Consider the following 24,393-nt stretch of genomic DNA (forward strand, 5'->3'; position numbering starts at 1 on the left):
TCGTAAACACGCTGGAACCTGGAACGAAAACGGGTGGCGGCTCCAGAAACAATAAACTTAAATGTATGCACCGGCGACGAACCCGAACCTGACCCCAGCAAGGCACACCCCAGACGAGGGGGACCGACACGACCCCGCGGCCGTTGTTCGGTAGTAAAAATCATCGCATTTCAAATTTCGATTTCGTGTCCCCACTTTCTTCTCGTCAGCCCGTGCCGGTGGGGTGACGCCCGAACGGGTGGTCCCCCCAACCCGGTTCTTTGTCCCGGTAGGGCGCTTTCTGGGAATGATACTCATCTGTCAGTTCCTAAAACCGATTGATGGAGCAAATCGGTTTGGTGATGACACTGTCGTGCCACACCCTGGGAGGTTACCTTTATCATGGCCACGGCTCAGCACGGACCATCTGCATCCTGTGTGCCGTTGCAAGTCAATTGATCACTTGATTAGATTTCAACCGTTTCCATTGGTGCTGTATGGACCCTTTCTTTATTATGCTTCTCTAGTGCCCTCGAGTTTACAGTGTGAAGCAGCATCGAGAACACAGGCTCATTACGTAAATTTGAGTCGCTACGAGTGCCACAGGAAATTGGCACAGTCTGCGTGGTAAATTAACTGACCCTCATTGGGTATCCTTCAGGTGTGCGCGCTCATATGTCAAAGGGAGGACGGCCCGTTGCCTAATTGAGCCGATCGGCCAAAACAGGTGCACCGGGGTCCCGCCGTAACCGCACACACAAAACCCATTTCCTGTGCTAATCTTTTGACCTCGACCCTGCAAACGCAAACACACGCGCGGCGCATACCCTTGTGTCTACATAAAATCACGAAATGCCGAGTACTTTCCTTCCTTCTGCAAAGGTTCCAGTGGCCCTAACCACCTACCGGTGGATGTAATGTACAGCCGGAGCCGGAGCGTTGCGCCAGTCTGAGGCGCATCATTAGACGACGTGTGGTCCATTTGGCGGAGAACGTAAAATAGTTCCGAACCTAATGATGCTAATTAGACGCCGTGTTTAAAGATCGTGCCATCGTGCCGTCGGTGCGCGCATGACCTCCGCTTGTGGCGTTATGCTGCAGCTAATTTTGTTTGCCGCCTCTTGCTTCTTTTTCTTTCCCATCCCGTGTCTTACGTCAACGAGTTCAACCCGGGCCCGGGTATCATCTCCAGTGGGCCCGCACAGCGCTGACCGCACGGATCGACCGCCGTGGCAGCATCCAGCGAAATCGCTGAATCAAGGTTGAAATCATTTAACTTTACAATAATTTGCAAACCTGCGCACGAACGAGTGGGTTGTTTATTTGTTTTTGGGGTCAACCAGCAATTGGCAGGGTCCGATCCGTACAGCCAATCGCTTACTTCCTTCCAATTTTCCCTTTTTTTGTTTTCGTTTATTAGTCATCTGTCGGGCCTAACGGGCAGTTCGACGCCTAATGCTGCCGCGAAACGCAGAAATCATATCCGCGGCAGCCATCGGCAGCGGAGAGCTATCAGGAAGCGCAATCACTTAACCCACTGCTCTAGGGCAGCGCGCACACGGCGCGATCGTTAATAGATCCGCCCTGCAAAAACCAAAGATAAAGCAGAAAATGAGCAGAAAAGGCAACATAACATTTTCGCCACGAGCCGACTGATGTAATGCGCGCGGCAGACAACGCGGCCTATCATAAAGACACTTTCATGATCCTCTGACGATGACTTCCTTTCGACGAACTTGTTCGGCGGTTTCACCGTGATCGTTTCCGCGACCGACACACGGGCTGCGACGAGCGTGACTGGGCCCTGGGCCCACGGTTATGGTTGATGCGCATGATCAAGAAACAAATTGCTTGCCGATTGATGATCAACTGTACGCGGCGTGCGTTCAACAAAAACAAAACCATCATCATCTCCAAAGCACGTAACGGGCACAAGGCTGACTCACCTCAGTGAAAGAAATGGCAGTGGAGTAGGAAAAAGGAAGTTTGCAAATCGCTCTCGCAAATCAACGCTAAGCGAGTGGAAAATGACATGATGAACTAGACCGAGAAGATAAGATGGAGCTGATGGCTCCAGCCGGTGCGAGAAATCAGGAAGCGCAAACAGAAGCGACTGAGAAATTCTGATCGACTTCTACGCGGAAAACCATTTGTTGCGATAATTCGCGATTGGAATTGCAAACGAGCTGAGGGAATGGCTTTATCACGTGCTGAGGCATGAGCAACGCTCTGCTATCCAGTTTCGCTGCAATAGACTAGATAGAATCATGCGGTCGTTCCTGTTGGACTTTAAAGTCGCTAGCTAGATAAATATAAACACGATTGATAGTAGTACAGTATTACAAATAGCTAAAACATAACTAAAAGAAACCTTCAAATAATCAGAATGAAACGAAATCATTAAACCCGTAAAGCCCTTCGGAACTACGCCCGAAGGAAGGTGCCCAACTACACTCAATTAGCAAAATTCCTTCGTTATCGCGACCGGTTCCCCAGCGGACCGCACCGAATCGATTTCGTGCCCCACGTTTCGTTCCCTATCAACACGGGACAGTAAATGGAAACGTTTCTAAATTGTTCATTTTCTTTTCAACAAATTACCGCCGGCTTTCAACGCCACGTTTAAAGCCACTAACCGTTCCGGGGTTCTTCCACGCAGTCTTATGGCCAACGACACATAAGCCTGAGGGACAGAACTCAAAGGAGGAATCCCAGTACCGAACAAAGACCGAAACCGGAGCTACTTCCAGGTCCCTCAGGTCCCTTTTGATCCTTGGGTGGTTTGAAGAAAACATAAACATCGGAAGGCACCACAAAACGAAAGGTCAAACCCACATCAGCAACCGATCGATGTTACTCTGTTCAACGACCGTCAAAGAAAGGGATGCTTTCTAGAAGATCGGATTGTGCTGTAATCCGGAGGGGCTGCCGTTGTTTTTAATTTTTTTGAATGCATTCAGTGCAGCCCTTAAGTAGGTAAGAGGTAGGGAACGAGCTGGAATAGACTGCAAGACCCACCCGGTCCCTGTGTTGCTTCCTGTGCTGACACCATCACGCAGCAGATAACGTTTGTGCAGGTAGCTAGGTTTCCCTAGAAGAAACTATTGACATCCGGTGCTGTTGTGAGGTATTTGGCCATAAAAAGCACCCAAGACAGGTTGATGCACACGAGGGGTCGTAAAAGAAAACGAGAGAGAGAGAGAGAGAGAACGGGAACAAGTCAAAAAGACTACCATCAATGTCGCATAATTGGCCTCTATGCTCTGGAACCCCGCCCGTGCAAGTAAGCCGTCCAACCCTCGGAAGGTTCAGAAGCAAAATAGAGCCTCCGAAAGAATCAACAGATAAAGCTCACACACAAACATACGCCCGTCGGAGCGCCCGCAACCGCAGGTGCCGCGTGAGGGTGTAGTTTTATGGTGCACACCGTGCAGAGACATCGCGGGAGGTAATACCGTGAAACGCCAACCATCAACCGGGCACAGTAACCTGTCCCAGCTGGAGATGGGATGAAACTCCGGCGGGTTTCGTTTCGCTTTACATTTCACAACTAGCCCTCATAAAGCCAGTGCTCGCTGCAGCTTCCGACCTTGGCGACAGGTTGAGTGCAAAGTGAGCCGTAAAGCCGGGACAAGCCAAACAGAGAAACAACGCGCGGCCGATGTAAAGCGTTCGGAACATGATGCTAATGTTTACACACCGATAACAATAGACCGCCGTTCGATGGGTTGAGGTCGTCATTTGTAAGTGTTTGTCGGCTTTTCACCAAGTTGGCCAGTGCCAAAGAAAAGCCCTGCAATTAGCATCTGCAGCAGTGACCTCACGCCAGCGCTCTTCTTGACCTTGCGGGAATTGCGGACTACACTTACTTGGATTATTGTTGTACTCGGGCCACACCGTCGCAACCTGGCAGCCGATGGCACGTCGGTTCAGGCTCCTGCAGCAGGACCACTTCCTGCCGAGCCAGAGCCCCAGATGATAGCTGAACGATTTCGGGCTGTATTCTTCGCAGACTAAAAATAAAAAGCAACCGGCAAAAAATTAGCTCACGGCTGGAAACCCGGAAAAGATGCTGACGGGGCGCTGTGGGCTTACTTTTCCGAATCGAGGAGATCCACTCCGCCCGGTCCTTCTCGCTGTCCGCGACCAGGTAGAGCGTGTACTGGGGTAGCGTTGTGCCCGGGTAGATGCCGTCGCTTTCGCAGTATCCTACTTGAAACGGATATCCCTGCAAATCGGGGCATCGAAAAAAAATGGTGCCGCTGTTAGTAATGTCGCATTCGGTTGCGCCCTGCACAACTTACATCCGGTGCCGCTGCATCGCCGCCTTCGCCGTGCAGGAGGGCCGGTTCCACGAGCCGTACGCCTTTCACACTGATCCTGCCACGCTCGCGCCGCTTCTGTGTTTGCACGAGTTTCAAGAGTACAACAGTTTAGTTCGGTTACATACAAGTAATTGGGAGAAAGCAATGGAAGACATGTTTAGTTTTCGATGACAAAGCCAGATGTAAGCCAGAAATAAGCTCTCGAGTAAGGAAAAAGATGGTGCAAAATGATGATGAAATGTGCAAAGCCCATGGACGAGTAGCAGATGAGAGAGAGGTGCTGGCAAAGTAAACGAGCCTAGGCAATGTGCAATGATGTGAGGAAGTAGCAAAAGTCTACGTATGTGAAAATAAGCATTAAACAAGTCTAACACAATAAAACAGAAAGTGGATGGAACTAATGCAAATCGTAAGGGTAGAACAAAATAGAAGAAAATATCAATCAGACAGACACAACTTACAGAGAACAAAATAAACAACAAGTTAAGCAAATATTCCCTCAAAAGTATAAACGAAACAAATCGATCCAAATGTTGCCCACGCTTTGGAGTTGCAATTCATCCGAACGGATGCCCATCAAATGTTGCACAGTCACACGGCATCGACTACATCCCCGGGGCGGAAGACAGAAAATAGACACCCGAGGCTGGCCACATTTGGCTCGTCCTCCGATAAACACCCGGCGGAAGCGCTGGCGGAAATATCACTTTTCAGGGGTGCTTTGCACATGATGAAGTCTCATTTCCTGACGAGAGGAACGCTGCACCGTAGTGCCCGAAGGATTGCACTTTCCACTGACGTTAAAGCGGCAACCCTCGTTCACCAGGAATGTGTAACGTGTGTGATGTGAGTGATTGAAAGAAGAAGCAACGATGGCCGCCGTACGGTTGTTAATCATTTTCAATCCCCTAGCGTTGCGATCGGCACCACTGCTTCTGATCTTGGGAGTCCGAAACGAAAGGAGTAATATTTTATCAAAACCCTGCACAGGAGTGGTTGTCTGGTTCGTTCGGGCAATCTGTCTAAATTATTACCCATGCAAGGATTAGGCAGCATTTCGACAGTCCACTGACCTCGGACACCTGAGTAACGCGATGAGCGTGATATGTTTTCAAGACTCGGCAGCTTACGATGATGCCGATGTGATGAGGTATGGCATTTTTGGAACATTAAGCGACCCAAAGCTTGGTAGTTCTTCACACCCAACACGTATTTTATCCTCTTCGTCACGTGTCTGAGAAACTATAAGTAATATATTTGCAAGACTGCCCTCGGGACCACCGGGTGCTAGTTGTGTCCATTCGGGAGTTGTGTATTAGCTATGCATTGATCAATTATGGCGGACCTACCGGACTTCTGAAAGTAACACGAATCCTCAGCGTGATGTAGGTCGTCACACTTTATGTGTGGGACAACAGCGCACCGCAATGGGAAAAAGCACGGTAAACAATCCCATTTCAATTCCAATCGTTACATGGAAGAGATAAATTAATCATCGTCGCTATTCCTGCTACTTCCAGGGTCCCACCAAATTGAGCTGCTTCCATCGAACGACGGAATGAAACCGAAAACGATGACAATAACACGACCGAATGCAAGGACCACCTCACCGTCCGTCCGTCGGCGCACGACATGAAAGGGAAGAAAAGGGACCCGCCGGGATACGTGAGAGGAACCCTTCGCTTTCAGAAGTAAAATAGAAACCATGATCGGATGGCCGTTCCTGGCCCTTCGACAACCTCTTCAGACACTCTCTTCCGTCAACAACGTCTGGTGCACACCCCGAGACCCGGGGCGTATGTTGGGCTGTCACTCTCTCACAGTTAATTTCTATTACATTGTCCGGCGGCAGCAGTCCGGGTTGATTTGTAGCATTCTATAAATCATACTGTCCCCGTTCTGTTACCCGATTGTGCTTCATCTCTGTCGCCGAGGCAATCGAGACAATCGAGACGAGGAGATCGACCTCAATCGGGGATATTCAGTGTCGCATTACGCCGCGACCCGCGAAGGATGCCGCGCTATGCAGTCAACTCACCACCCGCCGGACTGTTGGACGTCCTCGTCCTCGACGAAAACCCATTCACTAATCGAAGAGGTTAGACGCTGGAAAATGAGGGTGGGAAATAAATTCTGCTGCTCCCTAGTCCGCGGGGATCGGGGAGGTAAACAATGGCCCCAACGGTGGGCCAACGGACGTCCAAATGTGCTCCCGGGAATTTGTTGTGTTCCAGCGCAGCTGATAGCTGATTTATGCTGCTCCTTGTGCCCGGCCAAGAAGAAAGTTCGACCCATTAACTGTCGGCAATGGAGAAACACAGTTGACGATAATCCCGCTTGGGAAAGACACTCCTTTTTGTGCTGATTTTGGGCCGACAGCCGCCCCACTGCACATGCACTGCGCCTATCTGTGGCGTCAACTTAATCGTATGCCGTATAGGTTAATCCTGCTTCGAGGCCACGGATAGGAGTAACGAAAGTGTATTTTTCTTTCCTTTCACCTTCAGAACACCTCGCAAACTTCGTGGGAAAAAGATTGGTTCCACAGGCCGCAACCCCAGGCCGTTCATATCGTAATGTGCAAAATTTATTGTCCAAAACGGAAACTCAAAAGTTTAATTTGAATGTTAAAAATCGAAAAAGTTGCCTCACAGTTGGGATCCCAAAGGAGCGCAGCGAATCGAGTTGAAAATTTAATAATAACCCGCTTCGGCACTGCTGCCGCTGACACTGCGGCCAAAACTTATCTAGGTCGAAGTGCAGACCGAACCACGCAGCAGCGGTTGATCCTTCCCGTTCGCTCGGTTGGCGTCAAGTTCTAGTTCTCCCAGCGGATGATTGGCAAAGTGCCCAAAAGTTAAGCACCACATCCAAGAAGAAGGAACGCCAGATGAGCGACACCGGTCCCTTTCCGAGTGCACATTTGCACCACGAACTGATTCCCTGAAGGCTATAGATTTTCCTTAGCCAAACAATATTATATTATAACTAGCAGGAGTGGTAGTGATCATTAAACTAAGCGCACACAAAGACCGATCGATCCTTTCGATCGTTTGGAGTCAGCGGAAATCATGAAGCATAAACTGAAGCAAAATTACATTCATAATACGATGAGCTCGAACAAACACGTCCACATCAAGCTGGATTGACCTACCTCTCCGCAAAGCGTCTGACCGAAAATTTCGCTTTATCCTTGCACGGGACGAGCACTGCCCGAAACAACCCAAATCCAATTACAATCCACTGTGTCCTGAGTAAGTGAAGTATGCCAGCTCACCCTTACTTCGGGCACATTCACCCCACTGGAGGAACACACAATTCAAAAGGTGCGAAGGGTTGGACACACTCCTTCGGTCAAGCACTTCACCACATTAACGCACACACACACACACACCGAGAAACGCTCGCGAACCGTTCCCTAGTCGGTCAACTCACTGACGGAACACGGCGGTGACTAGGAACCAGAAATTCGGGAGATTGATTGCCTTTGAATATGAATTTAGGAAAAGATTCCTTTTTTTTGCGATCGGCACTACGATTACTGTGAGCGTATTCCTTTATCCTTCCGAAAGGATGGCTCACGCACGGCCACAATGGAAGTCACCGGAGGCGTCACTCTTACGACGACGATGACTCTTTCCTCCGGGTTGGGTTCACACCCGAACGGTATTAAACACCATTTTCCATGCCCCGGGAAATTGGCAGTCGTCGTCACTTCGCAATTAGTCGCCTGCCACTGGCATTCGCACTGGCAGCCGGTCGTCACGGACACGGCTGGGAACAACTACGCACTTACTACCACCGGAATGCGGCCGCGGACGGTAGACGTCCACACTCGAGCGTCGACTCACGACGTCAGCAATTTTCCAACCCACAGAAAAGACACCCCGACACGCACGCGATTCACGCACGGGACACTCACTATCAATCAGTCGATAAGACGACGCGGCTCTTGCCGGGGTACGGGTTTTCCGTTTGCACGAAACAACAAAACTGAAACCGTCGGGCACCGAAAGGGTGCTTCCTTCAGTCGTCGTTGTCGATGTTGAGTCGAAAAAAAAGTGGCTCAGGATAGGGCGGCTCCTGGTACCGATTTTTCCAGCACCACCAATACAGTGACACGAGCGGGCGCACACGCGCGCCAAAGGAAAACTCTCCTTGGGCAGTCCTTTGCGGAGGCCCGACCACCGACCGGGCCACCAACACAGTGGCACCGGAATTGCACCATTTGTGGAAGCCACCAATACACGCCGAAGCCGAACGGTGGGTGGGATGTGTAAGGACACGGTTTCCGCCCAATTCACTCCACAAGGCCCGAACGTGTGTGTTTCGCGAGACACTTTTCCAACCCAAATAACCCTTATGGTAGGAAGGTCTTGCTGCCTTTAAATGGTAATGATGCGAATAGAATTGGAAACATAATGCAAAACAATTACAGCTTCTAAATTTAAAATGAAACACCAAAAGTTGAAAACAAAGCAAGAAAAGCTGAACCGATTAACTAAAAAGGGAAAAATGGTGGTGCTGTGTTTTCGAGGGTTAATAGGGACAACAAAAAGGCTCACTCATACTGGCACGTAACGGTTGTGGTGTAACTTCGCATTGGAAAACGGCAACCCAACCCACCACGGGGTCATGGTGGAAAATCGTAACTGAGGTTAAGAGGGAAAAAGCGAGGCAAAACGAGAATTCGTGTCACAGACAAAAGTGGTTTTTGTCGTTAATTTTCTCTCTCTCTCTCTCTCATTCGTTGGCCTCAATAAGGTTTGGCCTTTTAGATTCGCGTACGGAAGGGTCGTAGGGTTTTGGCATGCAGAGCCCTACGGATGCGATATTGAAACTTGAAGAAAAAAGTTTACACAGCTCCTGAGCTAGAATAGAGTCTCTCTCGCTCTAACGCTTCCATACACTCACAAGCAAATCCGGGGTGTGGTGATTCATACGCCGGTGGATGCCGCACATCGCGGCGCGGCTCGTCAACAACAGAATCGCAGCCCTTTGGGCTCGGCACCGAAAGGCGCTTCTCTCGGTGCGCTGATGGCACCTTCGGCACCAACACACCGACAAGCGGAGACGCATCCTAGTGAGTGAATGGTTTTCCGGTGTCCGGAGCAAGGGCAGGGATAGGATACGCGCTGCATCGAGGCGAACGCCTCCGAAAAGGGGGCTCGTTCACAATTATAATCATTTACTTCACCAACACCGCACCCACCACACACAGTTCCTTATCGCACGACCGTGCGCAATCGTTTTGAATAATTCCAGGATGCGTTGTGCCTCGCGGAGTGCCGCTCCTTCGAGCAGCCCCGGCGTTGGGCGTTTTGCTCATTTGCAGCATATGGAAGGATGCCCTTTTAAGGTTGGCTGCAAAAGTAGGTGTCTCCCCGAGGAGGAAACAGGACTCTAAGTAAACAAAAAGAAGTGTGAAGCTGAAGCAGAAACCACGGCCGAGCCCCTGAAGGAGGTTTATTATTTTGTTGTTTTTTTTCTTGCGTTGGCCGTTTGTTTGAAAAGCGACACTTTCGTCGTTTGGGGAGCGTGATAAAATTACCGTGCCAGATGTTGACTTGTTTGCGCAAAGTGCCGGCCTTTGGGCGGTGAATGATGAGATTTTGCTCCCGCATATTACGTTTGCCACACCGTGTGGTTGTGTCTGTGTTTGCGCTTTTGTTTCATAATTTTCGCTTTGCGCCCGCACCGCAAGGAGCGTATTTTTTTTACTTCCTAGAACGGCAAAGAGGCCAGGCTCTTATCGCACAACAGGACCCTGGTGCCCCTATTACTTTGGGCTAGTGTATACCTATCTAACTGTTGTCCACACCGGGATATATAAACATTATGTTGGTTAGTAGTCACCGGGTCCGGCGAACCATAAAAATAATGAAGCCCACAACATTGTATGCTGGTCGAGTTGAAACATTTGAAGCAATGTGCAAAAGGCACACCGATTGCGATTAAGGTGACATCAAATTTAAACCAAATGAAGCTGTAAATCAAACACACAATCCATCCTCTGCCATGTCATTAAGGACATAAATCAAAATGGGAAAGAATGGAAATCGACATCGAACACACTGAGCGGCATCTTTCAAACACAATCGCCATTAAGTGCGGTCTCCCATCATTCCAAACTACAACAAACAGATGGGGTCGTAACAAAATAGGGAGGTCTATTCCACGGCCATTGTTCCTTGGACATATTAACCTGAATATGTTAATTGAATTACGCCTGACGTATCAGCGTCGGTTGTTTCCAATCGGCACCATGCGAAGAAAAATTTAAAATTGGTGACCATAAACTTGTCACTCCGGTAAACACTAAAAAACCCGCCCGTCGCTGGTTTAACAATAGGTTGGCATGAATCATGGCACATATTGCCCCTGAGATCACATGGGTTCACCGATGAGAATGAAGTTCCGTGGGAATTCCATGTTGTCTTAGTTCCATTAATTTATTTTATTGCATCCGGTTTAATCAATATCCTTAGTGCGATTCCTCACAATTGACCAATAATTAAATTAGGGTAATTTGTTCAGCAAACATCAAGCTATCTTCAAAACACTCTGCCAATATATGAATCATTATTATTCCCCTTTCGAACCCCATTCTCGAAAGTTCCTCAGGGAATGGACCATAGATAGGTGTTTAAGACAAGGGCGGATGTGTGAAGCAACTTGTGAACACTTCCCGCCGACGGCTTTTTTAAACGGAAAATAATTTAGCAAATCAAAACTAAAACCCTCGCCAACCACCGCCAACAGAAGAATGGCGGCAACACAACAAACGAGATTTTTCGACGCATCGCAAAGAGGAAGCTCAATCAGCGCATCGTCGGTCCCCTCTCAAATCCATAATCGCGACCGACACTCGGATTTGGACCACACGGTGCGCCGAAACATGACCCAAAACCTTCGGCCGCCCGCCCAAACCCCATCAGGGCAGCTCAGATCGCTTTACGAGTCCGCCTTTGGCTTTATCGGCACCGTACGATCGCGGGTCTGTGTAAATATCAAATTTATTGAAACGGCACTTTTCTCGGCACAGTCCGCAAAGTTCGGGTGAATCATTTAGCCGTAGAATTAATATGCCCGCGACCACCGTTTTGGAGGCGGAGCACAGTGTTCTCGGCATGGCAAGACATACTTCCCATTCCCGGTTCGGTACCGGGATGCACGCCCAACACACGTCTTCCGCGCGAGGCGGATGATATACGCGGAATTCGAGAGAGCTGGGGATCGCAACACCGGCGGCCCAATCGAATAATTTGAGTGACTTGTTTGTTTGTTTGTTGTTTTGCCGACACGAAAAAGGGAAGCCACAACGGCGAGGCGAGCAGAAACCCAACGAGAGCAAAATAGTATGCAAAACCGACCTACGGGTCTGCTGCGGTTTCTTTAATCAGCTTGTTAACCGCACCTTCGGTGGTTCAAAGGTGGTCCCGCTCAAAACTATCCGTAATCTTCCATCGGGGCGATTGACTAATTAAAGGAGGACGCGCGCTTGGGTGGACACCGGTTAGGAACAAGCGGATGTTGTTGGATTAATTTTAAATTTACGAATACGTTTAACAAGCTTTGAAAGACGCCGTCGGCAGAATATTTGGCGCTAATTTAGCACATCTGAATTTGATAAAAGGTGATGAAAGAAAACCATGAGGGCATTCCCAGGTATCTACTGTTTAATCGCACACCGCACCGATACACTGAAAAACTTCTTGCGCAAGTGGGATTAAAGTAAAACGAAACTATATTTACACATGATGTTGTGCAAGAAAAAACAAACTTTAAAAACAAGAACTAAATACGAAAGAGAGAGGAAAAAATAATAAAAAATTGAGCAAATATCCAGACGCCAACACACCGCCAAAGAGAAGCCGCTGGTGGGGGCCCCATGACCGATGCAGTTTTGTTTACTCCGTTCCATCCCGCGCTTCACAATAGAAGCCGCTCTCGGAAGGACTCCGTAAGAAACCGCAGCAAGAGCGCGCCGTATCAGCGACATTGATTGATTATGGCTTTTAAGACGCAGACCGATGGCGGAATGTGTGTTACTTAGTGAAGGAAGGTGGTGCTCGACGGGTCGAAAGATTATCTCGAAACCCGGAACATCCGGTCTCCGCTCATCACCGTTTTTGTAGCGCGCGAACTGTATCCCTCTCCCGGTCTCGTTTTGCTTGTCTGTACTTTGGGCTCCCAAAAACTAAACATACATACACAGTTAAACAACTACAATGAAGACACACACACGCAAAACACACATAAACACGTTATCGCTATGCAGGGGATGCGAATATGTTCGTTTTGTGGGATTGTTCTTAATCGAAAAGCCGATGACAATGATCGATGACGAAGCCTTTGATCGACGCAGTAAACGCTTGCGAATGGAATGATCGTGCTGACGATTTGAGATGGTTAGAGAGCGATGATTGGGGCTTGTTTTGGGGGGGCGCAGTTTACGCCATCGGAGTGCTGTGCGATTTATGCTCAACGCGTTTCCGTGTCGATGAATTATTGTGACTATTTAGAATTTTTTGTATCAGATTGTTTGTAAATAAATCATGGCGTGTTATTTTTCGAGTCCTGTACTTGTAATAACGTTTAATTGTACTTTAAGCTGATATAATAGAAAAATTTGGATTCTCGAATTGATTAGGATTTTTTAGTATGTTACGAATTGCATGCGCAGAGCAGATACAATTTTTAGTTAATAATTGTTCACGAATCGCTTACGCACGTGTTACGATCGGACGTTAATCGATGGCAGCGCATGGGTTAATGAAGATCTTGGAGGTCACTGGGTGGGTTCGACTTACCTCCAAGTTTCCGATGTCATAGTACGACAGATAGAACCGCGTCAGCTCGAACCAACGCGTCTTGTAGTTGACCGGCGTGAAGCGTTTCTTGTTTTGCGACCGTTTCACCATGTAGCCGGCTTTCAGCACGAAATCGCTCCGCCGTTCCGTCATCATCTTCGTTCGCGGCCACGATTGCTATCGGTAGTGGTCGAACCTACAAACATCCGCATCGACTAGCTGCTTCGTCAGAGGCTTGGTTGGATTTTTTTTTGCTATTTTCTACGTCACTAGAATTTTCTCTTTGCGCACCACAACAACTCGAGCGCCGTGCGCCACCATTGAGCGAGGGACCGAGCCACGAGCCGTAATGCTGTTAGATGCGAATCTTCTCCCTACTTCCTATCGCACCATGTATACGCATGTCAAACGAACCGTCACGATCACGTACGGGAAACACAGTTTCTCTTATGATTCACACTTGAAATAACAAAGCTGAACGGGGAATACTACAACCGAATGCGTTGTTCTGTGCGGATGCGTGCTAGAAATCGCCCGCAAAGATGGAATACAAACATAAATCACCAAAACTTTCACCATGCATGAGTCAATCAGCTTTGTCACATTTCAACCTTCGACGTCTACGGAGGGGAACTATAACGCGGCTCTAGTTCTAAGTACACGATCAATCAAATTACATTCTTAACCGTGCATTGAGGATTAAAAACAAAAAACCTCTCTTTGCGACAGAATCGTTTTGGTTCACGTTATCTTATCTTTGGCGACGCCAAGGGGAAACCCGTCTTAGATAAGGCGAGTGGGAACCGTTCAGGGAATGACATTAAAATAATGGGGACCGTTTACGACTTCATCGAATTTCGGGTTATTTACGATAAGGATACCTAAGATTGGGGGAAATAGCGTAGATGATGAAAGTAATCATTCATGCATCGTTGATCTTGACTGATTAAAAGATCATTTCGAGGAGCTCTTTCTCGGATCGTAACATATTAGCATTTCGCTCACCAGCGAAACATCAGAGGTATTTAAATATTCTAATTGGCACCGTTTGATCCACTTGGAATATAAAATAAGTGGTACTCATAACTTTCAAAGTCTTTGGCCGCTTAAGTTCCGCGAACGCTTTCCTTTGCCGTTCGCTGTAAAAATATAACCGCGCGCAATAAAAATAAAACCGAGAACAAATTCGATGAGAGCAAAACTTGACGGCAACTGGCCAGTAAACCGTTGCCGTTTCCCCCGTCACGCCAGTTGGCCACCCGAAACCGGTTCATTTGCATAGCAGGCATTAGCAAAAAAGGCAATGGTCAACCGATAAATCTGATCATCCGAAGAAAGACACCGAAATGTTGATGCGACCAGAATGGATGTTTACCGAGTGAGAGGGTCTATTCTTTGCTTGGGCTGGTCCGGACGGATCTTGGACACCGATCGCAACCAAACGCGGCCGGGGCGGCCGCGACACAATGGCATAATTAATTCAGCGAAACCCCTTCGATCGCACGTCCGCGCGATCGATAGCCATCGCGAGTCGGTTGATGGCGCGTCGCGGCGATGCGTTCGGGGGTCGCTCTTTGAGCGCATCGGAACGGCCACGGTTTCTCGGAACGAACCTCTTGGTGGGTGGGTGATCTGCCATCGCGACTCGCGGCTGCGGCGCGTCTGGAGTTTCGTTTGCCGTGATTTCATCCAAATCGTATGTCATCGTCTTCCGACGCGAACCAATTTGGAAATGACCACTTTCGCGCAGACCGGTGCCGAGCGGGGAGGTTAATCTGAACGTTTCAGCCAGACGATAATAATGATGATGGCAACTTAGAACGATTAGTTTACAAAAGTCGCCAACCATTTGGGAAACTTCAAATCATAATAAATGTGGCAGAATTTCAAGCAAAGTGATATTGAAATGAAAACTCAATTCAGCACGGAGCTAACAGGCCCACATTGGGCAACTTTCTACAGCAACACACATTATGCAATGAAGCTAAAGTAAATGGCAAACGCGATTTTAAAAGCCCCAAAGGACTCAATCGACGGTTGACTCATCGGGCGCAACATAACCGGGAACAAGCCACTCATCGAACCGGGAGCAGCGCGATCGTGTACGCAGGAATTTAAATCACTCTTGCCACACCTCGGTGCACAGAGGTGGATCCCGTGTTCACAGCTGCCGCAGGCGATGTTGCAAAATAAAACAACAAAAAATAACCGCATTCTTGGAGCATGATCTCACAGCGGCAGACCGTGCAGCCCTTCAAGTGATGGCCCTTTCGCTCGGTGTCCGGTTTTCCAAAATCAATCAAAGGAAAGCCGGTGACTCAGCGCCACCGGTACTCGCGACCACTTTATCAGCGATCCGAGAAGACTGATAAACCGGTTGGGCTGTTCCGTTCCGGAAATGCTTGTCATTCCGGCGGTTGACCGGTGCGCCGGCGAGCCCCCATATGCTGTTTTGCCAAGCAGAGCCAGATAATATGCTGATGAGTAGCTGCGAAGTAACGCAACGGAAAACATTGAAAAGGGCAGCATAAGGATGCTGGAGAGGACAGATGAGAGATTTAAGGCAACTGAATAGAAGAAAAGCAAGTGAAAGTGCATCGTGGTGCGGCAAGTGCAGATGTGCTTAAAGAGTGCGTGAGGAGAGTGAAGCCAAGTGATGTACAGCAGAGCATATTTACAGCAGGTCCTCCCGGTTATCGTGCTATTCTGAATGCGATCAGATGAGATACGATCGATTGGAGGGCACCGACGACTGATCTCCCCAGAAGGTAAAGGCAACGATCGGTGTACGATTCAATTTAAACCACTTCAAGACCCACATCTGTGGCGCATGTGCCGTTCGTAGTCGCGATGCTGATTGGCCGCCCACTATCGTCATACGGATCGTTCACTGACTCCGAGCTTCTGCTGATCGCTTCCCAACAATGCCATTGATTGTGTGGCGAAACTTCATTCTATGCTGGCACACGATCCTTGCCACGGCTGGACACTGATCCTCATTAATCTGTGGCGGGCTACGACCCCGGACCGGCGCAGAAGCACTTGATCGGAGGCACGGATCACACATTCACACAAACGCTAAGCTAACCTTTGCGCGAGGTGGAACAGTCTCTTTAAGGACTTGCCACAACCTACGCACCGAGTGCGGTTCCGGGTTTTAAGCTTCGCTGCGCCGATCCAATTTTAGCTTCTTTTTCTTCAACACCACAATGCAGTTGATCGTTGTTTCCTTTGCCAAGGACACCGGAGGCTTCCATCGGAATACCAGGGAATGTTTTGGGGTTTCTACTGGCACACAAGAACCACAAACAATCGTATTCACGCACGGTAAGGCACCTTTTATGCTCAGTAAGTCACCACTCGCTCCACGGACTAGATTTTGGCGACTTCCGGTGTTTCGTTCAAAATCGAGATGGCGGCGGAAGTGCACGGGCGCGAAAAAACAACCGGAAACAAACACACCGCGCAGAACCGGGACGTTATCTTTCGCGATTTTTATCTTCGTTCCCCCGTGAAGCGCCTCGAGCGGTCGGCGGGCCGTGTTTTGACAGCTGTGGACGGCGCGGCTCTGGAATTGTTGCTTCTCTGATTTCGCTGGAACGCAGCAGTGCGTGCATGCGTGATGAATCGAACGTTCCCGCAGGGCAACTGTTAGTTGTCAGCAAGATGCTGTGTCAAATTTCTTCCGCGGATGCTGGAAAATCTTTGGTGAATATGAATTATGTATTGAAAAAAACTACATCGATCGTTTCAGCCGCTCGTCGCTTACGATTTATTTGCCTTCTAACAAATCTATATGAGATAGGTCTACCTTTAGTTTGTGGCCGAAACGTAAAGCTCCTTAAACGCTACGGGAACCGGGTTAGCGGATCAGTTGGAATGGCTCTTTTCCAGCTGCCAGGCGCCAATGGCGTACCGGAACCAGATCAGTATCAAATCGCGGCCCATCTGCAGCCACGACCAGAACGGTGTCAGCTTCGAGCCCTCGATTTCGGTCCAGTTGACGGCAACCTCTTCGATCGGCATTCGGTAGGATTGTGCGATGAACAGTAGCTCCACATCGAATGCCCACCGTTCGACGTGCATCACGGAAAACAATTTCCTGGCAGCCGCTCGGGTCAGCAGCTTAAATCCACACTGCGTATCGCGCACTCGTTTCACAGCAAACGTCCACACCAGCAGATGGAAGCCGTGCATCAGGAACGTCCGGAAAAAGGTTCGTTTTGCCGTTGCTTCCTGCTCGAGGTGGGCCCGCGATCCGATCGCCAATGCATCCCGGTGCCAATCGCCGGCACTCACTGTGGTAATCGCTTGCTGCAGTTTCGCGTAATCCTGAAACTTTGTGGCACCGTCCGCATCTGCAAACAGCAGAAACTTTCCGCGGCTGCTTAACATCCCTAACCGAACCGCGCCGCCCTTGCCACGGTTCTCGATCAAAGCCAACACACGCAGCTTGTCAGTGCCAACTTTCCGGGCGTAGTCAAGCGCCACCTTTACCGTTCGATCGCGGCTTCCATCGCTCACTACGATCACTTCGTAGGTAAAGTCTTTCTCCACTTTGGATCGCGTTTCCAGATACTCGAGACACTCATCCAGCATAACGGGTACTACGGGAGGACAGAAAACATTGGGTGGAATTAACAAACTACCATAGGCATTCGTCCGCCGTCGTACATCTTTTCTCCTCGTCAAATGCCGGTACGATGACGCTCAGCAGGAGCGTCGGTTCGTCGTTCAGTGAGGGGAACGACCCTTGCTCGCCCGTCACCGGGTCACTGTAGAACATTTCATCTTTATGACGCACAATCTTGGGAAACGGTGTGGTCGTTATCTTCAGCACGATTCCTAGCTGCAAAGCACAAGAACATGATTCAGGGTTATGTTTAGCATCGGAGCGCGATTGTTAGAACTTACCACAACGAAGAGGAAAAATACAGAACCGGAACCGCACAGCAGCGCTAGCTGCACAAATTCGGTGGTCAACATTGTACTCGATTAGAGCTGCATGTTTGGTATAATACTTTTCAACCCGATCTTTATACTGATACGTGTTGCTTTTCCTGCCGCAGGCCGGAAAAGATGCCACAAGACAAAACTAAAAAAACACCGCAGCTGTCGATGCAACAACTCAAAACATTCAAACGTCAGCTCGAACACATCAGCAGTCCTTCGGGAACGGACAATTTTAATAAAACCGTTCTTCGTTAACCCTTGAAGAGCCAGTTCATTAAGTAGATTCGCTTTTTAAATTTATTCCTATGAAAATAATTCGCCTTTCTTTTGCACTGGATTTCGGATGATGGTTTTGTAACCCATAGACAAGACAAAGATTCTGACACGAGAGACCAACTTTATTTCAACTATCGTTCTACAAAACCTGTATAGGAATCGACCGAGATTTGTGTTTTTGAAAAATAAAATAAATGCTTAACTAGTTCTGATTACCTTTCCATAATTGGTAATTTTTTTTGTCTTTTTTCCACCCTTCCATGGATGCAGAAATGCGAATCAGAACTGCAAGATGGGTTCGTTTTGTGTGTACACTTTTCCAGCATGTCCAAAAAATCATGCCAATAACAGTGCTCCGTCATGCTAAAAAGAAGCCGCAGAAACGTTCTTATGACTGCAGAGTTTGATGTAGCCAGTGGCAATCAGAGGAGTACAACGTGATTCCTCTCCAAGCACTTTCCCATTCCAGTATAGCTCTGATCAAAATTTGACGATTCTAGCATGGTGTTCCACATGGAGGCCAAAGGGCTGCAGCCACTTCACCCAGTGTGCTCTTGTTTTATTTTGAACTTGATGCCGCAAAATTGATCGCAAATGTGTGATAATTCTCGGTGGTGCAATTTACATTTACAAAATTTCGGGGAAAAATCATTTGCTGGCTTCTGTGATTACAGTAAAACATGTTTTGTGCGGACCTTCAACGGACTGCGCACGGTGAAGAAAAGTTGCTTTTTTTCGAAAGAGGACCCTAATTATGATATTCTCAATTGCAGCAGTTTGTGCAGCAGAATAAGATTGACGGTTAGGCAAGTGAATAATGTTAGTCTATGCTTACAAATAACTGCCAACACTGGAGCAAAGAACGGTTCTGTGCTATCCAATCCGGATGGTGTTGATGCCCGTAGACTGCTTCATGTTGCCTCCATGTTGTCACTGCTACCGTGTATCCGTGTGCCTGCTTCAAGGGGATGTCTACAGTATGATAGATGCTTACCGTCTGGATCTCTCGCGCGATCGCGACCTGCGCCGGCGATCGTTATGGCGATCACGTTCGCGGCTACGATCGCGACTTCGAGAACGGCGACTACGATCCGACGATCGCCGCCGGTCGCGCTGCTCACGATCTCGGCTAAAAGCGAATCCACCATTATTCGAGAATCATCTTTGACAGAGGACATTTAGCAATTATCGCCTTACCCTTCATTCTTTTCCTTACGATCTTCAGTAGGTCGTTGTTCGCGACTGAAAGAAAGAAACAAATCAATTAGTATTGGCAGTAAAAATCGCACCACGTCACAAAACTCACGTTGAATCCTTTCGTTCGCGGCTGCGAGCAAGAGCCCGAGAGCGTCGATCTAGCTCCCGGCCACCGACATAACGTGACCGGCTGCGATCTTCGTGATCGCGATCACGACCCGTTTTGCGCAACTCCTTTTGGCGCGGCCCGGCAGTTTTCTCCAACTCGGCCAACTTTTCACGGATGGCCAGAAAGCCGAGATGCAGCTTGCCACCAAAGTGATCCGCCAACCGGATGTCGTTGTCGTGGATGCCGAGATACGCCGAGCAAACCTCGCAGACGCGCAGCTTCTGCTGCTGGTAGGTGCTGGCCGGGATGGAGCTGCGATACTCTTGTTCGGCGCGATTCTTCTTCGAGCGGAATTCCTCAATCTCCGACATCAGCTTCATGCTCTCCTCTACCTGTCCCGCCTCACCTAGTGCTTCGGCCTTTGCTAGTTTCTTACCGATTTCCTCCGCTAGTTCGTGGACCGCGTTCGCCTTGGCGGCCACCTCTGCCGTGAGCTCTTCCTGTGTTTCGGCCAAACGCTTCTTGGCCGCCTCCGTGCGACGGTCACAGTCAGCAATGAATGCCTGCAGATGTTCCATGGCCTTTGGGGCAAGAAACAAAAGGCAACGGTAAACGACCATCGAACGATAACGCCAGACTTGGCAAAAGAAATACTCACATCAACGTCGTAATAGTAGTCCTTGTTCTTGGACGCATTCTCGTAGTCGGCGCGCAGGGCAAGATCGTGCACTTTTGGGCATTCGCCAAGATCCATACGCTACGCAACAACAAAGTGCAAAATGGAAGAGAAATGAAAAGAAACCGAACGAACGTCGTTTAGTACATTTTGTCGAAGAAAGGGAAAACAGAACCAAAAGGAACGCTCGAAACGAGAGCCAAAAGGGCGAAAACATAAGACAAAAGTGATAAATTTTCAGTTCATAATAGCATCATACAAATTAGTAAGTTTGCAAACTATGTGCCACTCACTCGTATGAGTCATCTGAGATCGGTTTCACATTTTCACGCTTCAGCCACAAACTGTACTGCGAGATTTTGGAATATTTATGGCAGAAGATTTTTAGTTTGTTTATAATTCTTCCGATACTACCGAAGGACTATCAGCGACAGTTTGTAACCGAAACGCGATAATACGAAGCTGGTTCCTGAAAGTCAGAAAAAAATCGTTGAAATGGTTAACGGAACAGTGCGCAACTCGCCATCGCCTACAATGCACCTGGTTGAGAGTTAAATGAATGGATTTATGATGATTTTGTTGTTACTCACCAAAAATTATAACCACACAACCCCCTTTTTTGCTGGAAAATCCTATAACTTAATATGCAACTCCAGAGACTTTTGTCTCCAACTCGCGGATCACGGGTGCACGGGTCTGGATAAAGATCGCTAATAATTTTACGCATTTGAGGGGTTTTCGTAGTGAATGTAGTGTGTTTGGTTCAAACTACTAGCATACGTACGGAAGTAAGATGACGCATTTCTGTACGTAGACCATTTCTTAGCGCTAGTGAGGCAGGTTCGGCAAAATGTCTTGTGACACGATCATGAAACAAACAGAAGTTAATCTCCGACAGAGCTTAGTTTATCTTATCCACTAGAAGAAATAATAAACATATACGTACGTAGGGCTGCTTCTACAAGTATCATTAATTGCCGCAAATAATCGCGTCAATTGATCTAACTTTAACCAGAAAGCTGTTGCTGCTTGTATTTTGATCGAACAAAAACGAAATGCTATCAAAAATCCAAAAAACTAATCATATTGAAAGGACGTTCGACGGTAAAATTCGCAAAAAAGGCTAGGCAAAACAAGAGACATAATTTCAACCATGAAACGAAAAGTTTAGTACACTAATCCACTTTAAACCCTATCGTCAAAAAACTGGCCACAACCGAACCAGTCCGTGTAAATGAAGGGAATGGTAAGAATATTGCAACTGCCCAAACGGGGACAATACAAAACAAAATTATCATTATTGGCTTACGTATTTTCACGCGATGGCCTTTCATTGTGCTTCTCCCGCCCGGACAGTTGCAAAAACCGCACCATTTTGAACAACTTTCATCGCTTTATTCGCTTTTCTGCTGACAGCACAACTTTCATGTTCACAGTGTTTACGTACCCGTAATACCAGGTTGATCCGGTCAATGGAAGGATATTTGACACCTTCCAGTATCAAGTTGCAGATTTCTGTTAGATTTTTCGTGTGTTGATACGTACCCAAAAGTGGATAGCAAAGAGGCGTTTGTTCAGACAAACCCAGATCAAGGGAAGTAGCAGGTCTAGCACAGCCATTTGTCTATCTGCAGTAGCACATCGGTTTTAAAGATTTCTTTTCCAATAAGGTAGTAAGTTTGAATATTAAGAACGTGGCACATTCATACCCGATCAGCCCGTATGCCCATCTTGGGAGAGAGAGGAACTTGAGCGTACCAGCTAAAACAGATCAGCTATCGTTGACCGGTCGTGGCATAGAAAAAGTTAATTGGCATCGGTTAGAAAAGGGAAACACTTACGTACAACCAGGCACGACAGCTGGCATTCACCAGAACCTTCCTTCAACCGGAATCTCTGCTCGAACCTAGTCATTTGGGGTACGCTAGTGTAGGTTCGACGGTGCAACGATAGCAATACGATTTATCGGTTTCATTTGGTATGGCGACAGTGTACTTACAACTCTGCTTCAATCCTTTTACATTCATCTCTTCGCGGCAACTGTGCTCTGATAATCAGCCTATTCTGTCCTCGTGCGGACGAACAAGTTTACACATTTTCTTATATGCTATATTAATCCCTTTTCGTCACGTTTCGATTCTTTCTCGCTCTCAGTCAATACTTCTCTTGTTTTACTGAATTGTTCTATATTGAACGATCATCTGATTCATGATCTGATCTATGACTAGCTAATAAGTTGAGAGAACATGGCTATGATAGTTTTGGGGAGATGCGTTTCGGCCACTTTCGCCATTATTCAAACTCAGAGGACATTCGCGGGTAGTAGAACTTACCAATCACACCCACCCGCGTTTTCCCTTACATGGGTTTCGAACCATCTTGATTGGCTGGACATTGGACATGGGTTTTGAGTTACTTTTAAAATACAAAAAAGCGGCGTGTAGTGAGTGAGTCTGCAAAATAGAACAGAACCGACAGAGAGCAGGAAAACAGAGTGAACGGAGTGGGCGAACGAAAGACGCTAGTTGCCACGACCTGACACGGAGACGGAGGACGCTACGTTCTCCAGAACAAGCCAAGGACTTTGAGTGTAACTTTTCTACGTATCAACCCAAATATTTATGACGACACGATGGTGGCAAGAACATGGGTGAGAATACCACAGGTATGATGGGGGTGGTGTGGGGAGGTTGTACACTTGGAACAAGCTTAGTATTGCGGCATTCGATTGCCTTCACTTACCGTCGAGGCGAGGATCTCGTGCGGGCAGCAGCCTAATAAAAAACTCTTACATACTTTGCTGTCGTAGAACTTCACGGAGTACCGATTGGTTTCACCTGGTGGGTCGGGACAACGGAAAGAGGAGATTAGCCAAAGGAAAACACTGGTCCCAAACCCGCGCAAGACGCATTATGATGTTGGCCCGTGAAGGCGCAAGGTGGTTGAACGTACCATTTCTAGCTGTTCCCATTAGTTGGTCGAGCATCGCTCGCATCTGATCGTGTGCCGACATGCTCGAGCTTACGATTCTCAATGCTTTCCTCAGCAGAAGCGCTTATTTGCTGCGGAAAATTTCACCAATTTCGTTCGCACCAAAATCTAAACAACTTCGTATCTCAGGGTAAAACTTTGCGCTGTGGCTTCCTCATGAGGAAAATTTTGACAGTCAACGGGAAAGGCACTCTTTGATGATTTTCGAAAAAGTCCTTCCAGCTGTCAAAATGTGAGCGCCTGGTGTGTGTAAACACGACGACCTTCCAACGATTTGTGAGGAGAAAATTGCTTGCATATTGTGAAAATGTTTGAAACCGTTCCCTGGACAATGTGTTGATGCTTTATTCTGCGTCTAAATGCGCACTTCTGGTACGGTAGAATCATCAAAACTACGATACCGGATTAGTGCGATCTGCGACTTGGTTACCACGGGACTTTCCCACCCTCTTAAGGAGCTCAAAAAGATAAGCATGTTGGCCAACGAAAGTGAAAGCATCGGCTACTGATAAGCTGATGATCAACAAGCATGGAAACCAGTGATAAAAGTGAAAGTAAAATTAAAGAGAAGCTGAACCTGCACGTTAAAAAACGACTACAAGAGTCGTCCAAGCAACCGGGCCATGACAATGATGCGCACAACTCGAAGGACATAGCGCCCCCGGTCGGTCCTCGGGCCAAGCGACAGAAAACTAAAAATGCCACAAAACCCACGTCGACTGTCGCTCCCGTTATCAAAGATTTGGCAAAAGGCAACGAGTTGCTTCTGTCGCCCGGCGGTAACGACACCACAAACAGCAGCATAAACTCAACCGATCAGGAGGTGAACGACCGCGAGGCGGTTGATCGTATCGCTGCGACCGACAAGCCGGCAAAGGCCGGTCAGCGGCTAGACATCTTTTCGTGGATATTGAATCAAAAGAAAAGTACCCTGATGCGCGATCCGGAGGTTGTGGCCTGTTTGAACGCTCTAAGCGAACGAAAAAAGTGAAGACAAAAAGAGCTTGTGTCTGAATAATGTGTTGGATGGTGTAATATGGTAACCAAGTGTTAATAAAAGAAAAAAGGTTTAAA

The 24,393-nt window shown here is 48.0% G+C and overlaps 4 protein-coding genes across 4 annotated transcripts in view; 1 reads left to right on the forward strand and 3 right to left on the reverse strand.

Annotated features, from left to right (window-relative positions):
* Positions 1-13,273, reverse strand: part of LOC128274000 (tyrosine-protein kinase Btk29A-like) — a 57,026-nt gene extending 43,753 nt beyond the window's left edge. Inside the window, exons 1-4 of the mRNA XM_053012085.1 lie at positions 13,118-13,273; positions 4,284-4,379; positions 4,075-4,207; positions 3,849-3,992 (exon numbers count right to left, since the gene is read on the reverse strand). Coding sequence (XP_052868045.1) covers positions 3,849-3,992; positions 4,075-4,207; positions 4,284-4,379; positions 13,118-13,273 — 529 coding nt within the window. The remainder of the gene's footprint in view (positions 1-3,848; positions 3,993-4,074; positions 4,208-4,283; positions 4,380-13,117) is intronic.
* Positions 13,274-16,877: 3,604 nt separating this feature from the next.
* LOC128272753 (dolichyl-phosphate beta-glucosyltransferase) lies at positions 16,878-18,193 on the reverse strand. The gene is made up of 3 exons (XM_053010621.1): positions 18,032-18,193; positions 17,792-17,966; positions 16,878-17,724 (listed from the first exon to the last, which is right to left on the reverse strand). Exons 1-3 carry the CDS (start codon positions 18,101-18,103, stop codon positions 16,988-16,990), a joined length of 984 nt encoding a protein of 327 aa, XP_052866581.1. The 5' UTR covers positions 18,104-18,193; the 3' UTR covers positions 16,878-16,987.
* Positions 18,194-18,454: 261 nt separating this feature from the next.
* LOC128275788 (putative RNA-binding protein Luc7-like 2) lies at positions 18,455-23,444 on the reverse strand. Its single transcript, XM_053014410.1, has 6 exons — positions 23,281-23,444; positions 23,071-23,165; positions 20,311-20,409; positions 19,653-20,233; positions 19,544-19,588; positions 18,455-19,475 (listed from the first exon to the last, which is right to left on the reverse strand). Exons 1-6 carry the CDS (start codon positions 23,339-23,341, stop codon positions 19,337-19,339), a joined length of 1,020 nt encoding a protein of 339 aa, XP_052870370.1. The 5' UTR covers positions 23,342-23,444; the 3' UTR covers positions 18,455-19,336.
* Positions 23,445-23,595: 151 nt separating this feature from the next.
* On the forward strand, positions 23,596-24,310 carry LOC128273617 (uncharacterized). The gene has a single exon (XM_053011623.1). It carries the CDS (start codon positions 23,849-23,851, stop codon positions 24,308-24,310), a length of 462 nt encoding a protein of 153 aa, XP_052867583.1. The 5' UTR covers positions 23,596-23,848.
* Positions 24,311-24,393: the final 83 nt, after the last annotated feature.

The sequence above is a fragment of the Anopheles cruzii genome, chromosome 3, assembly GCF_943734635.1.
Source record: "Anopheles cruzii chromosome 3, idAnoCruzAS_RS32_06, whole genome shotgun sequence".
Lineage (NCBI taxonomy): Eukaryota > Metazoa > Arthropoda > Insecta > Diptera > Culicidae > Anopheles > Anopheles cruzii.

Bases quoted from the DNA above. Each gene is read 5' to 3' on its own strand.
- LOC128272753 (XM_053010621.1), bottom strand. From the start codon at position 18,103: ATGTTGACCACCGAATTTGTGCAGCTAGCGCTGCTGTGCGGTTCCGGT. The intron at 17,967-18,031 runs GTAAGTTCTAAC...TGTGCTTTGCAG, and splicing joins TATTTTTCCTCTTCGTTGTG to CTAGGAATCGTGCTGAAGAT. The intron at 17,725-17,791 runs GTACGACGGCGG...GTCCTCCCGTAG, and splicing joins ATTTGACGAGGAGAAAAGAT to TACCCGTTATGCTGGATGAG.
- LOC128275788 (XM_053014410.1), bottom strand. From the start codon at position 23,341: ATGTCGGCACACGATCAGATGCGAGCGATGCTCGACCAACTAATGGGA. The intron at 20,410-23,070 runs GTAAGTGAAGGC...GTTGTTGCGTAG, and splicing joins ACGAGATCCTCGCCTCGACG to CGTATGGATCTTGGCGAATG. The intron at 20,234-20,310 runs GTGAGTATTTCT...CTTGCCCCAAAG, and splicing joins ACTACTATTACGACGTTGAT to GCCATGGAACATCTGCAGGC.
- LOC128273617 (XM_053011623.1), top strand. From the start codon at position 23,849: ATGGAAACCAGTGATAAAAGTGAAAGTAAAATTAAAGAGAAGCTGAAC.